At 38.9% G+C, this 15,855-nt stretch overlaps 1 protein-coding gene across 1 annotated transcript in view; it reads right to left on the bottom strand.

The window, feature by feature from the left end:
- The window catches only part of SGIP1 (SH3-domain GRB2-like (endophilin) interacting protein 1), a gene marked incomplete at its 3' end in the record, with an annotated part of 214,489 nt that overhangs the window by 50,419 nt on the left and 148,215 nt on the right, over positions 1-15,855 (bottom strand). The window contains exons 10-16 of the mRNA XM_014541067.1: positions 15,322-15,333; positions 12,143-12,167; positions 11,153-11,204; positions 9,228-9,313; positions 6,813-6,905; positions 4,373-4,447; positions 1,738-2,247 (exon numbers count right to left, since the gene is read on the bottom strand). Of these exons, the coding sequence (XP_014396553.1) occupies positions 1,738-2,247; positions 4,373-4,447; positions 6,813-6,905; positions 9,228-9,313; positions 11,153-11,204; positions 12,143-12,167; positions 15,322-15,333 (853 nt within the window). The remainder of the gene's footprint in view (positions 1-1,737; positions 2,248-4,372; positions 4,448-6,812; positions 6,906-9,227; positions 9,314-11,152; positions 11,205-12,142; positions 12,168-15,321; positions 15,334-15,855) is intronic.

The following is a 15,855-nucleotide window of genomic DNA, read 5'->3' as shown; positions in this document are numbered from 1 at the left end:
AGTGGCCTGCCCCTGGAGACAGGGCACTATTCCTTGAAAAGCCCTTTCAGAAGACTGAGAGCCTGGCCTAGGAAAGAGAGCCCATGAAAGACAACAGAAATGTGCCCCTCTTCGACAACAGAAGACCAACTTCTCTGGGTTTTGGTCTAAACTGAAGGCTTTACAGAGAAGTTGGGAGCTTATATCCCAGAAGATACCTAAAAAAGCAACAGAGGATGAAGGTGGATGCTCTAACCTTCTAGAATTATAGAGACGAGCACTGAGGGGTACGTTTTGAGAGAATATTGGTGATCTTATTGATACAGTGCAGTACAGGTGGGTGTCAGTTATCAAGTAAGTTTGGGATACTTCGTAAGTAAACCTTAGAAGAGTGCCTGTAGACAACAGTGGTTACAAATACTAGTTATGGATTAGACAGACCTGAGTATGAATCCCAAGACTATCATCTCTAGCTGAGGAAACGGGAAAATTACTGGATACCTCTGAGCCTCAGTTTTCCCATCTGTAAAGTGGGGGAAATAAGAGTACCTACCACAGGGGGTTGTTGTGAGTATAAAATAATATGCACTTAGCATGGTGCCAGGACAAGATATTATAGCTGTTGCTATTATTGGCAAAATAAAGGCTCTCAAAGGTCCTATGGTAAAAAAAAATTTAACAAAATCTGATTTTGTTTTGACACATGCTTTTCAGACTTATTTGAGTATTAAATAGTTTTCATTTTTTACACTTACAGAGGAACTTGCACACACAGAGCAAGCACTGAAAGAGGCAGCAATGAGGACTATTAGAATAGAGACAAATGTCTTAACTAACTTAAACTTGGTGTCCTCTTTCAAAGCAAATGAAAAACAAATAGCACATGGCACCCCAGGAAGGTGCCTAAACCAAACCCACAGGCATGGGAGGGTCTTGCCAGGCAAAGGTGTGCACCAGTGGGATAAACAACATGGAAGAAGATGCTTAAGAAAAATATTGATCTTTCTTTGGTATGCATGGCAGGTTTTCCCATCTTTTCATAGTGATAAACCACAAAATAAAGCTTCAAATAATAAAAAACCAAAAAACTCAGATTCAGTGTCAACATTTGCATATATTATTCTAAAACTTATGTTTCTGATGGCCTTTCCCATCACCTGTCACCACACTTAGAGTTGACAGGATAGGCTGATGAGCATGTCAAAATGAAACCAGAGACCACTTTGTCTTTAGTGGCAACTTGATTAGGTTGGGGATGTAGTGAGGTATCTTCTTTTTGCTGTCCCCTAAAATCTCATTTTCTAACTTTGTGTACTTTAAATAGCTTACAATTTTATTTGTCAATTATACCTCAATAAAGCTGAAAACAAAACAAACTAAAAACAAAACAAAATAAAACTAGGGCCGTTGTGGAGACATCTGACGAGGAAATTAGACATTTAACATAAAACTTACTGGCTATGAAATCTGTCTTTCTAGAACTTTCCTGAATTCCAAACAATGACATCATAGCTTTGCTTAAAAACATACACTCCCTAATTGCAGGGTGGGAGGCTGGGCAGAACACATCCACAGACTTGCACTATGACTGCGAGCATTCGATGGACTAGGACATGCCACGGGGCCACAGGACACCCGAACCAGAGGAGGGATGACGGAAGCTCTATAGGCAACTGCCAGGAAGGAAAGTGTTGCTCAGTCTGCAGCAGCCATGGCCATTCCCAGTCACATGAAGCACACTCAAACAGTAAGACGTACCACTGGTGGTCCCTGTACCACTGCCCGAGCCAGGTCCGGGGGACGAAACCACAGTTCTGTAGGTGGGTGGTGGTGGGGGAGGCGGAGTTGCTCTCTGTCCCAACCCAAAATCTTTAGGAGATGAGATTGTTTCTAAGTAATCATCTTTAATGAAGCTCTGCTCAGCGATTTTCTTCTGGACTTCTTCTAAATTGAGCGGCGATGGTACATTTCGAGGAGGACCAGGGGGCCCTGGAGGGCCTGGGGGGCCTGAGGGGCCTGGAGGACTTGGGGAGCCCAGAACTGGGGAGTCATCTGGGTTGTCTGATGCAGCTGGTGGGGATACCACCTTTTCCCTTGGAGTCAACTCTGGAGTAACACGTTCCGGGGACGTATCAGAAAAATGGACCCACTTTTCTTCAGCATTAACAGCAACAGACTTGGGGGACAACACTGGGCCAAAAATGCTGTCCAGGTCATTGATTGATGGTAGTTTTTCAATTTTGACCTCTGTGGCTGACTGGTCATTTCCTGTGGTTAAAGTAGTTGATTTTAAATTTTAATTGAGTTTAATATTATTTGTCAGGAGGGTGGGGTGGGAGGGGTGAGGCCAAGCCTGGTAAGTAGGTTGCCTTTCTAGGTGCTTCACTGGGCATATTTCATGATGTAAAAGTATCTTGATTGAGCTGAAGGGGAGGGGAGAGTTCCCTGCCTCCAGAATGTGAGCGTCATCTTTCTTCTGCAGGGTGACCCCCGTTAGCTACTTCTACCATCATCGAAAGAGCTGAGACTGCTGTGCTCTCAAGGGCTGCTCCCAAGAGTGCAGAGCGTGATCATTCTGAGGAGGCAGTGCTAGAGTCACCGAAAATACGGGTTCGGGGACTACAAATGCCAAAAGGGCGGTCCCTTGTGAAAATCTGGCCTACGGAAATACATGTAATACAGTAAAAAAAAAAAAGATAGCTGAAAATCACCCTCATAATTAATGATCTACTCTAGCATATTGAATAAAAATGTTTGGTGAAACTAATTATAATATCTGTTAGTTAAAAAAAAATAGCACATAATTAGCTGTATATCTTCCACCCTAAATATACCAGAAACACAGTACAAAGATTATTTAAAGGGCTATCTCCACATGTATATTATACACATATACATCCCACACACAACACACACATAGGTTATTGAGAAGACAGTCACTGCTTATTAGAATTGTTACATACATATATACCTATTTCACAGGGAAGAAAATTATGAAAACATCTGTATAATTCCTTTTTTCATCAAATCTAATTGGTTAACGTCAAAGGCATGACTGTGATATCTATCTATCTATCTATCTATCTATCTAAAGTCCCAAGACAGAAAATTATGTTTTGATAAATATTAATATCAGCTATTCTTTTTCATTCTTATCAGTCATATGAGAAAAAAATTCAAAACTACCTCCTAGATCTTGGCAGGAAAGATTTGATAACAATTGCAGTGTGAGGAAGTATACTTTCTTAAAAACTGAGGCTATTCAAATTAAAAATTGTTACCTAAATAATTGCAAGGCACGAGCAGAAGCAACCAGCTTAGTGCTTCCATATTTCACATTTGAAAGGAGTTCACATTCAAGGTTCCAAGGCTACAGATAAATGAGGCAGCAGTTTGCATAGCCCACAATATTTATAATTTCAGGTAAATTTATTTATATGTAACATATTTATGGAGATACAAGGGGCCAAAATGCTTTGCACTTGCAAACGCCTTTCCTGATGACACTCTGGATGACTTCCTGTTGGGTTTGAGTCAATATTAATTTCATAAGTGACTATGTTTTGCATTTGTTCTTGTTGATAAATATCCCATTCTGTAGCTATCAAACCCACCAGGCTGCATAAATAGCAAAGGATGATGCATGAAGCTGCAATAGCATTCCCAAGGTAATAAAGAACACATTCTAAAGGCCCAAACACATAAAATAACTATTACTGCTTTTGTCTTGCTAGCCCAATAAGACTAGGTAGATTATAAATTGAACATATAGCATTGATTTTAATAGAAGAACAAGGGTGCCTTAGAAATTGTCTGTCTAAAGGCATGCAGCACTTGCTTATTCTATTTCATCATCTTTGCACATCTTTTTGCCATGGAAAGCTAGGTACTTTTATGATTACTAAGAAAAAAATTCCCCACCGCCCGAGCTTACCAGTATGCTGCACATCCTGGGAACCATTTCATGTCTTTATAGACTAAACAGTTTTAATTCTGGCAAAAATGTTGTCCGTTCTTGGAAAATTAACAGTTGTGTCTTGAGACTATTAATTTGCATATCATGAAAATGAGATCCAATGAAGTGACATGTCAATTAAACAATGACTTTCGACATTGAGATTTTTTTCTTTCATTTTACAAGTAAATGCGACCCTCATTTAGCAATAATATACAGAGGAAAAATTAGTTGAGAAAGTGAATCTTTTTGTGAAACTTAAGAGTGATTCTTTAAAATAAGCCCGATTCGTGATAGATTGTAACAGAAGTAAAACTAAACGCAAACATTTTCATGGTTAGTCTAGTCTACAGCTTGCAACACATGATGGGTACATCAAGGCCCGGGGATACTGCTCTGATTGCCACATCATCCTGGAACAGAAAGACTAAAGCTTACCTGGTCCAACTGTGAGGGGGGAGCCTGTTCGGGGTGGGGTGGCTGGTACATTTTTTGGAGGCAGTGGAGGAGGTGCTGCCAAGAGATGAGAAGCCAAGCATTATTGATTACTTTCTCCCTGAGTCACACAATATTCTGTAGCGAAGCAGGATTTAAGCTTTCATTCATATTCTTGCTCTCAGAAATGGAATAGCCATTAACGATCTAAATATATTTTTAAAAATTCAAAGCTAAGGGATGATGCAGGACCCATTCAGATTCTTCCACTTTATGATAATAAAAATTTGCCAAAAGAATGTCAGATAATAACCATAATATTATCATTTTAATAATTCATTACTTTACGACAAACCTCCTATATCTGTACTAGGAACTAGGTACATAGGGTTGAATAAAAGGAGCCTCTGCCCTCAAGGAATTTCTGACTTAATCATTAGGCATCATGTTAACACAGTTACAATCCAGGGCGTGACCAAGGAAATGAGAACAGCTTGGGTGGGGACTCAGGTGAGAAGTTCTTAACATAGTCAGGATATTATATCCAGTCTTTGGAAATACTGGATCACGTGGCTTTATATGGATTAAGTCTGGAAAATTTTTCTAAGTTACATGTCTTAAATTTTAGTATATTTTTGAAAGTTTGAAGCAAAATGATTTGAATCAAAGAAGAATGAACACTTTACCTTGGTAAAACTTACAGAAAAAAATACCCTGAAGATAGAAAAGGTATTGTGTTATGGCCCCAATCCTTCTAAACTAGACTTGTCATTTTGTAGGCAAAATTAGGAATTACTACTTCAACAGTACTTTTGTTTTTATCCTTTCTTTAAATGAATGTTTTCTTGTCATTGGCCATATTTGTTATATCCAAAGAGTTCATTCCACTGCGGTTCTAATCCTTTGAAAATACATCTTTGAAAGTTCAAGATTAAAAAGTGTTGTTTTTTTTTCCTGTTTTATAAAGGAAACAAGAGGCTCAGTGCATGGATTCGTGCACCAGTGGGGTCCCTCAGCCTGGCCTGTGCCCTCTCGCAATCTGGGACCCCTCAGGGGATGTCGGACTGCCAGTTTTGGCCCAACATCCCCCGAGGGATGTAGTAGTTCTCGAAACAGCAGGTGGCCGGGGAGGAGCCCAAGTCTGGGCCAGGCACCAGGCCACTCCCACACATACTGGCCCCTGCTATGCCTGCCACTGCTGCTGCTTGGTAGCACTGCCACTGAGGCTGGAAAGGCTCATGCTGCTGCAGCTGCTCTTGCCAGCCGTGAGCCTGGCTTCTGGCACCCATGGATCAGCTGAGCAGTGTTCCCACTATGGGAGCATACTGACCACTGGGGGGCAGCTCCTGCGTTGAGCGTCTGCCCCCTGGTGGTCAGTGAGCGTCATAGCTACCAGTCGAACGGTCGTTTGGTTGTTCAGTTGCTTAGGCTTTTATATATATAGATATTCTCGGAAAGATTGGATCACATGGCTTTATAGCAACATTTCCAACAAACAGCCTCTTGGGCCGTTGATTAGGAATCCCTTGGTTAATTCCTATGATTATTTTTAGGCATCAAAAAGCAGAGCCCTGGGGATGCTGAACTGGAAAAAGTATTAATTGGTCTCTATGCGAACCTCACAGCGTAAAAATACCCTCTGCATCCTCCCACCATGCCCAAACACCTTTCTCTAAGATCCAATCTTCCTCCCATAGGATTTTTAAGGAGTGCTTTCCCCATGCACATTTGCTAAGATAAGTCCACTGAAATGAGAAGTCAATAAATCCATCCGACAGGTGGCTTGACCTAATGAGCAATCCATTCAGCCCCAAAAGCCCAACCCATTGCAGGCAAAGGGCTCTAAAGATCTTCAGGACCTGGAGTGGGGGAGGGGCATGCCGGAATAAGATGGGCTGATGGCCCTGCTTTGAGATAAATTTGCCCAGATCTCCTGTCTCGGCTTCTCTCTACCATATAGCATCATTTCCCTTGCTCTCCAATTGTCATTCTCTCCTCTCAATGTGGTCTTTCTATCCTATGCAGCCTCAGTTGTTCTGTAGGACTATCAGAAACCACACCTGCCCTGGTGCTGTGTGATACCTCTGCGTTGTGTGATAGCCCAGGCCTGGAGCATGGTAGGTTCTTGGCTCACTTGCTTTTCACTCTTCCATATGCACACTGAATGCATGACTAAATGAATGAATGAATAAGTGAGTCTGTGGAATGTCAGAAGAGACTATGATCCAAAGTTACTGATTTTACTTTATTTATGTTATTCCTGCCTTGACAACCTGCCTTGGCCCCTTTAACTCTAAAGCCTGTTAGAATAACATCTCTTCTGAATATTATACAGTCCAAATGTTGCTTACGTAGACTTTCTAAAAGTTGCCCAATTTCACTATGCAGACAGACAGTAAAATGAGTCACTTATTTTTCCAGACAGAGCAGGCACATAACTTACTTCCAGTGGGAAAAGGCCTTGTTAACTTTGGCGACTCCATGCTTGGATTAACTGGTTGGCCTGAACCCCATATCTCAGGCTGATCTAAAGGAACTGGAAACATAAAAAAAAAATTTTCCAGGGTGAGTTTACAAAAGAAATGCCTCTATATTTTAGAATTTAACATTTCAATTTAAAGTTGAGCTTCACAAAATTACTTCCCTCCTGCCTCAGAATTAGCAAATTAATCTAGGAACATGCTGTTCCTCGTTCTTTTCAAGCAGAAAATGGAAACAGGAGTGGGGGGTGTGTTTTTGTATGTGTACAGGAGAGTGTATGTGTGTTTATATACAGCTAAGTAAAAACTGCATTTTCTTTCTGGTTGATCACTCGAGGACATTCTGAATATACTGGCTCAGTTTCTGGTACCCATTTGAAAATCCAGCCATTAATCCCATGGAAAGTTGCTTTAAGTTGGTTTATTTAAAGTTTGCTAGGAATACCGGTATGTTTCAAAAATTAAAATGCCTGGGTTCTATACAGTGGTTTGTATCTTTAAAGGATCTTATAGGGTCTTTAAATAAACCTTTCACAGCATCATAGAAAGAAATTAAATGATCAGAAAATGGTAAATACTTAAGAGAACCAGAAAAATAAACAAGTGCTTACCAGTAGACATCTAAAATATATCAGAGCAATTAGGTATTGAATCTAAGGACACTGAATCTAAGATTTCTTCTACTTGTTTCATCTTCTACTTTTGATTTTTTTATTGCTATGGTAACAATGTAAATAACTAGCTCTTCCCAGCACCTATCATGTACCAGGGGCAATATAAGTACTGGTTGTAATTCATTATGTTATGAAACACAAGCTGGAAAGTTAGTTGAATATGAATTTGAATGCAGCCTCCATACTTATTGTAGACCTTGGGCAAGTCATTTAACCTCTGAGCTTCCCTTCCTTTAGTGAAGACATAAAAGCAATCTCAGAGATTTATTTAAAGGATTGAAGGAGGATATAAATATAATGTATACAAGATGTATATAGATCACTTACCACAAGGCCCATAGCTATTACTATATATATTTAATCCTCAAAATACCGCCATGTGAAAAAAAATACCACCATGTGGTTGGTATTAGTACCATTTTCAGTAGAGGAAACCAAAAATTAGAGTGATTATATAACTTGCCCAAGAGCATACATGGTGAACACAGAGGAGCTTAGATCTGATCCCAGGCATGCATGCATGCCTGACTCCAAAATACATATACTTTCCCAGGCTTTTAAAACTAGTGATAGAAAAATCAATCAAAAAAAGTGAGAGTGTATATATGACAGGTAAGTGTGGGTATTAGAAAAGCAAATGTGCTTGGTGCAAATGTTGGAACTTCACGGAATTTCTGGGGCCAAAACCACCTAAAGAGCAATCAAGCCAGGCTCACTGACAAGTCCAGGGGTGAATCTCCTCTCCATCATAAACCACATAAATGGTCTTAGCATAAAAGTAAACATTCTTTAAGGATGTAAAGCAGTATTTTCTTTGTATGGATTCAATGTCGAATACCACCTTGCATTTTAAGAACTGTTTTCTATTTTGTATATCAGGTTTCGATATAGTTATGAAATTCTTTTAATAGGTAGATTTAAATGACACAAATCCAATCCCACCTTCACTCACTACGTAATTATGTCCTTAAGAACAGATGATCACAGATAAGTTAATAAGAGACCTAAGTTGTAGACAAATCACTGAAAGAGTATTTAGGGATGCTTCTTATACATTTTCCTAACCAAATCACTGAAAAATGTTCAGATGTGGCTGACTGCTAGCTGTCTTCCAGCATTCTCTCCATTTCTTCATAGTGAAAGAGTTTTAGCTGGTCCTGTGGCACAAAATGATCTATCATGGGCTCTGGTTAGAAGTGATGTATGTCTCTTCCAGATTTTGCTCTTACAAGAACTGGCAGTGAGGTCCTTTGGCCCTTCCCGACCTTACTCCCCTTCTTCTGACTGGGAGATGATGGGAGCTGAAGCAGCACCCTCAGACCCAGAGACGAATAGCAGAGCCAACCTACAGTCCTATGTTGTTTGAGACTGTTAACGTGAAAGGGAAATAAAATTCTATCTTGTTGAAGTCATTATATTTTGGCGCCTCTTTGTTACAGTAGCTTAGCCTACCTATTATGGTTTTAAGTCTTGTCCTTAACCCTTAAATATAATTTCCCTCACTAATGGATTCTAGAAAAATAATATTTTTTAATATATGTGGCATAGTGTTCTTAAATGACTTTTATAAGAGCATTTTATATTACCAAACACAGCTACTGTAGATCTGATGATACGTTAAGAATATGCTTCAAAACACATATATTTACTTTAAGTAAGTTAATGAAAAGAAAAAAAAACTACAGATATATATATTTTTCCTACCTTCTGTCTTCTGTTCATCAAAAGCTGATTCTAATGGTGGGCCAAAGAGGGGAGCTAAGGCCATAGTGTCATCTGGAGGTTTTTTGCTAAATCACACACATTAAAGCAAAACATAAAGGGGATATTAATGCTGAAAAACATATACACATTTTCACATATTTTTCACAGTAAGGCAGATGTATGTGTGCACTTGTGTCTGTATGTATGAATGTGTGTAAGTTCCCATAGGTCTAGAAAGTATATGTGGGATGTCAAATGTATTATGGATAAGGGAGTTGGTAGGAGATAAGATCCCTCAATGGGGGACCAAGGTGCCCTTTCAAATAATTTGAAGGAGAGAACCTCTACCTAGAACGGATAAGTTTATTGTAAAGTACCTTACTCTCTTAAGATCCCCAAAACCACCCCAGCTGGTTTGGCTCAGTGGATAGAGCCTTGGCCTGCGGACTGAAGGGTCCAGGATTCGATTCCCGTCAAGGGCACATGCCCGGGTCACAGGCTTGATCCCCAGTATGGGGCGTGCAGGAGGCAGCCAATCAATTCTTTCTCATCATTGATGTTTCTATCTCTCTCTCTCCCTCTCCTTTCCTCTCTGAAATCAATAAAAATATATTAAAAAAACAATAAAATAAAATAAAATGTTCCCAAAGCACACAGTTCTAAATGTAGAATATAGGATTCTTCTAATTTGAAAAAGAAAAAAGAAAAAAAGATCTCCACCCATTGATATTTGTCTTCGCCACATCTCTGTGTTATAGTTAATGCAGTTTATAATTAGTGAAAGTCAGGCCAGGGAGGCTAAGTGATAAGCCACTCAGGAAGTTTGTGTTTAAATAAGAAACTGGGCCTACCAGCTTCTAACTGCATCCATTCCTGCCTCCTACCCAATAGACTAGTTACAACCTCTTAATACCTTAAGATAGCACATCTCAGAAAGAGAAAAAGAGTACTGAGAAATCAGGGAGGAAAAGAGAGTAATAAGTTAAACTCTCATCCTTTTTCCCAATGATTACTTAAACTCATTATTAATGAAAGGTTGCATAATCTTCTCCATTTCTTCCCTAGATTAATCCTAATGAATTCTCTGTGTGGGTGGTGGGAGGTAAGAGGTGAAGGGGAGAAGGGAGGGGTTGGAGAAGGAGGGAAAATAAAAAGATTCATCTTTTAAATAGGAGTCTTTTTGGAAAACAATGTCCATTTGTATAATACTTGCTCAATCCAATAAATACACAGTATAAAATACAATGTTTTGCCCTAAACAAAACAGAAGATTCCTTTGGTGTGTGGCAGGTAGAATGTATCATGAAATTGTATCTGACTGAACAGGCTATTCTTCGTAGAAAAATATAAACATACTAGAGGCCTGGTGCACGAAATTCATACACTTGGGGGGGGGGTCCCTCAGCCTGGCCTACGCCCTCTAGCAGTCTGGGAGCCTTCAGGGGATGACTGACTGATGGCTTAGGCCCGCTCCCTACTGGCTGAGCGGCGCCCTCCCTGTGGGAGTGCACTGACCACCAGGGGGAAGCTCCTGCATTGAATGTCTGCCCCCTGGTGGTCAGTGCACATTGACCAGTCATTCCAACATTAGGTTAATTTGCATATTAGCCTTTTATTATATTGGATTTCAGCTTGGTATACAGACCCCAAAGGACCTCTTCATACAAATTTTCAACCTTGCTATTAGTGAGGAGACTGCACATTCTGATAGATAGTTACTGTAGGTGACTACAGAGTACTTTCCTAAAGGTGTCTCTCAGGCTGCACTTATGAGAAATGATAACATATATGAATCACACTATGAACTTACACACATGGGCAGGTCCTTTTGTAAAAGGAGCTGAGTTTAGTCCAAATGAGATAGGCTACATTGTTAACAGTAGTGATGCCTCGCATGAAACACAACCAGTGTCTTTCACACTTACCTCATGAGTTCTGGTGTCGGTGTGGAACGCCTGGGTCTGGCCACTTCTTCACCTGATACACGGGACAAAGGAATTTTTAGGCATATTTTTCTTGCCATTCCTTACTTATCTGTCTTATGAGCTATGTTTGGAAACACTTAAAGAGTTAAGTCCCATCAATAAGCAACTCAACATGAAAGCTTTGAAAAACAAACCCACAAAACAAACCTTCTCCCCTGGCAATGCAACAGTCTTATATTAGGCATATGTAGTAGCAATTTCTCTGGCATTTGTAAAAACCTAATTAACCAAGGAATTACCACGCTAAGCCATCAAATAGAAGATTTGTATACTGCAGAGCTAGTGGAGTAGCATAACATTCTCTGAATGTCTGATGCCTTGATCAGGTCTGCTTCCCAACTGTCATAAGAGAACATTAAGCCAGGCCGTATGTACATAGGACATGAATCCAGCATTCTCTGCCTGTTCTTTTCTTGAAATGCCAAGAAAATGTTATACCTTTAACCAGGAACCATGAATTTAGAATTCCCTAGAATGTGTTGTATGCAGCAAAGGAAGACCATGCCCTATGTATATTATAACCTATTCCATGTCACCTTGGCTGACTAAAATTTTTATACCAAAATAACACAAGAATGGGTAAGTCATATTTATCTTCAGTTCCTTCTGCCCCCTCTCCCCACCCTCATCACCAAGCACACACTTGATGAACTTCATTTCTAAAGTCAAATGATACAAGAATTGAAAAATACAGGAAGAAAATAAGCAAAGTTTTCCCCCAAACATATTCATTTTCAGAATTTAAACATTAATCATTCAGAACCCACTAAGCCCCTTTATCATTGTATTTCTTTGCTGTAGAAGGTATTTGTAAGTCTTAAAAACCAAGCCCAAAAGTATATAAGTCAAATGTATATATGCTTCAAGATCCAAGGAACTTATTCCTTCTTTTAAATTGTACTCTATTTTTGGTAGCTAAGATATACTTACTGGATAAGTTCCTTTTAATTGCACCCTAGAATTAGAAATAGACACTATAAGGTTTAAGACCACATATATGTTATGTACAATATGTATATTTCTGTTATTGCAATTAATCTGAACTCAAAGAAATCAATGGGGAAAAATGAAAATTTTCTCAGAATCACATTCAAGTTGGAAATTGTAGACACATTCATATAAATCAGTTTTCATTTCACTTAGGATTATAGAGAGAAAGGAAGGGTAAATTATGTCTCCCAAACCAGAAAAATCCCTTACCTGTGTAGATCTGGTAAATATTAAAGTAAATATAAAGTAAAAATTAAAGTAAATATTAAACAGTCTATTAAAAAACAACCCTGAAGTCTAGTAGACAAGAAAGTAAGTCCAAGTTTAAGTTACATTTGATGTTTGAAAATCATAGACTATATTAAGAGTACTGTCTGCTCTTATCATATGGGGGCCATAAACTAGTTGAAACAGTCATTAGTTTACTAATGCAGTTTTTAATGGATGTAAGTGACAAATGTTATAGAGAAGGAAACCTTCGAAGCATTGCCACTGAATGGGCTGTTTTATGAAGGGAGTCAGGGAATTCCATCCTCCCCACTAGGTTGCCCCACCCCAATTTCTTCCACTTGCCTGCTACCTGGCCCACCAATCTACCATTGGGGGTCATTCCTTTAGTTCAAGGCATGTGATACTACTGGAATACAAACAGGCCTGACAGAAATACTAGTAATAGGCCCTAGCAGAAACTTATTTTGATAACAGAAGGATTGATTAGATACAAAGATTTGATTCAAAACCACTATAAAAGGTTCTTAGCATGAGGTGCTTCCAGAAAAACAGACCACTGAAAGGGAGGCACCGTGGGTGGGGCGTGGCATGGCAGGGCTGCCTGAGGAGAATGATGGGGCAGACAGAGCTGCATAAGGAAAGTGAAAGTATTTCAAAGGGTATGACCATTAATTTGGTGGGTGGTCAACAAAGAGTTTTTCTACTTCCCTACATTGGTGAACTCTCAACCTAGTGGTAACATATATTTTCTTGTCTCAAATGATAACATCAATAACTCAGGACAAGACAGCACTATATGAAGCTTCTTCCCCTATTTTGTAAAGATTTTTCAGAATTGGGGTTTGTCTTATTTTCAACTCATTTATGATAGAAGAGCAGTTTCCATCTGAACAGGATCCACTAGATGTTTTGTAGTGGGTGGCCCAATCTCTCAAACTAGTTTCTGTCTTGTCCTGACTAATAACACAATCTGTGTGTGTGTCATATAGAGAATTATTATTTTGTTAGTAATAACTTTAAAAATAAATATTTTATGTTTAAAAATATTAATTTCAATATATTTTATTAAATTAACATATCTATTTAAATTTATAAATAAACATTTAAATACATGTGGATATTTAAATCAGCTATAGTCATTATGGGAGTTTGGATACCGGTTGGCTTTTGGAAAATAAGACTGTATAGACAAAAATAACAAGAGAACAAATTGTTTAAATTAAAATGTTTTCCTAGGTTATGAAGCCTCAGCTGGTTCTATTTTTATTAATAAGGTCTGAAGGAAGAGACCCACAGGCTCTAAGTTCTAGAGACTCTAAGTTCTAGGGAATGGTTCCCCTCTAAGTATTGTGAGACCTGAAATCCAGGAATTAGGGGGCCCTAAGGCTGTACTGAAGACCTTTCAGTCTACTTTACCCTTTTAATAAAAAATGTAATACTTATGAAAACAAGAAAGGTTCAACGCCTCTTTTGTATTCACCGATTCCTGGTGTATCAATTCATTCAACAGATATTTACTGTTGGGAGACCCTGAACAAGAAGCCCCTGTAACATTTTTATTAAATACTCCACATGAATAAACAATTGCCCATTAAATGCAGGCAAGACATGGTAGAAATATGCAAGAAAACGCTTGTTTAGAAATTTGGAAAGATAAAAATAAGATCAATTTAGAAAGGAACAGATATTTGAACAGCAAGTGAACAGCGACAGAAAAGAAAGTCCCATTGTCAGCTGGATGTGGCATACAGATTTTGATGGCCTTGATGTTGCAGCATGATAAATTCAAAGCTGGGTTACAGTGATGTTGACCACACAAACCACATTCAGGAAGAAAGCCCATTGAATTAAAAAACCTCACCAAATGACCACATTTTCAATGATTGCCCTTATATGTAGATTGTGAATGAATTTCCTTCATTTTGAATTAGTTAGTTCACTTTTTTTCTTTAAAGAAAAAGAGTAACTTGTCACAATCTGAGATGTCACCTGAGATCATCCATACTTGCAGGTGTTGCTTTCTTTGATACTCAGCCAAGTGGCTTAACCAACCAACCACCAGTTTCTCAACTGGGGCACAGTATTTGCCTTAAATAATAACTGATTAATTGAATTGGCACAGACCTAGGGATATTTCAGATGGCATTGTTTTCAATTCCATTTCCTCTCTCAAGGGACTGGCCAGATAGAAGCAGGTATTTCAAACATAGCAAAGACCCTTTTTTTTGTTGCTTTGAATACATTACTCTTCAACCTGAGGAAAATGACTGAGATTTTACTTTGAACAATGTAAACTAAACTGATTTTTGTCTTCAGTGATGGCATATAGAATTATGTGACAGCCTAGGCATATCGACTTGAAAGCATGTCTCCTCCTCTAAGATGGAAACTGTGATTATGCATTATTATGTATCAGTGTACACTGGCCAATGCAACTTATTATAAATTCAGTCTTAAAAACCACGTGGCTTAAAAATGGTTTCCTTACTTTCCTTATAGTTTTCTTATTCTTCAAACTTATACACTTCTTATAAACTTCTATGATGCTTTCTGGCCAATCTCCAGGTCTTGCTCGTGTGCGCATGCATGTAGACGCGCGCGCACACACACACACACACACACACACACACACACACACACACACCACATTAGGAGTTGGGATACCTATGTATTAATTTAGTTTAATGTATTAATGGAGAAGTGCTCTTATAATCCTAAAATATGTTAATGACACTTTCAGGACCAGACACTTCCAACCAGTAAACTGAATTCATCTGCCTCATTCATACTGGGCTGTCATAAATTTGATGAGAAGTCAACTTGGCCATCTGGCCTTGGCAGCAATTTTCTTTATACATGTTTAAGATAAAAATTTTGAAAGTTCTTACCGGGCTGCGCCTCTGTGATCAGCAAAAAGGAAGAGAGAACAGACACCTAGTCAGAGAATGATGGATCAGTCAACAGGCTTGGGTAATAGAAGGCTTCATAAATAGCTAACGAAACATGCACTCCAAGTAATCAGGCCAAAGGAAGACAGGCAGTCATGGTGTTTGTGGCTCATTTAAAACATAAGAAAGTTTAGGAGAACTCTAAAGAGAATCTGTCCATTGTATAATATAGCTTTGCTCATGGGGATGTACTACTTTCAAGTTACAGGTACACAAGAACAAGGTGGAACATCTAAGACATTTTGTTAAGTTGGCATGGGAAGTTTTTCTCCAGATTATTTGGGGAGAGGGGTTTTAGAGAATAGGTAGTACAGGGAAAGCTGATTCCCCATTCAACAGGGTGTTAACAAGCATTATAGGCAATGCATTTCCCACATAATTAGGGCATGAATTGGAGACTCCAAAAATCAGAGACCAGGATTAGAGATATCTCTTCTTAGCCTGGTTCTTTTCTTAGTGTTCTGTGGAATGTAT

Source organism: Myotis brandtii, unplaced genomic scaffold, assembly GCF_000412655.1.
Source record: "Myotis brandtii unplaced genomic scaffold, ASM41265v1 scaffold26, whole genome shotgun sequence".
Taxonomy (NCBI): Eukaryota; Metazoa; Chordata; class Mammalia; order Chiroptera; family Vespertilionidae; genus Myotis; species Myotis brandtii.
This window is presented reverse-complemented; position numbering and strand designations above follow the sequence as displayed.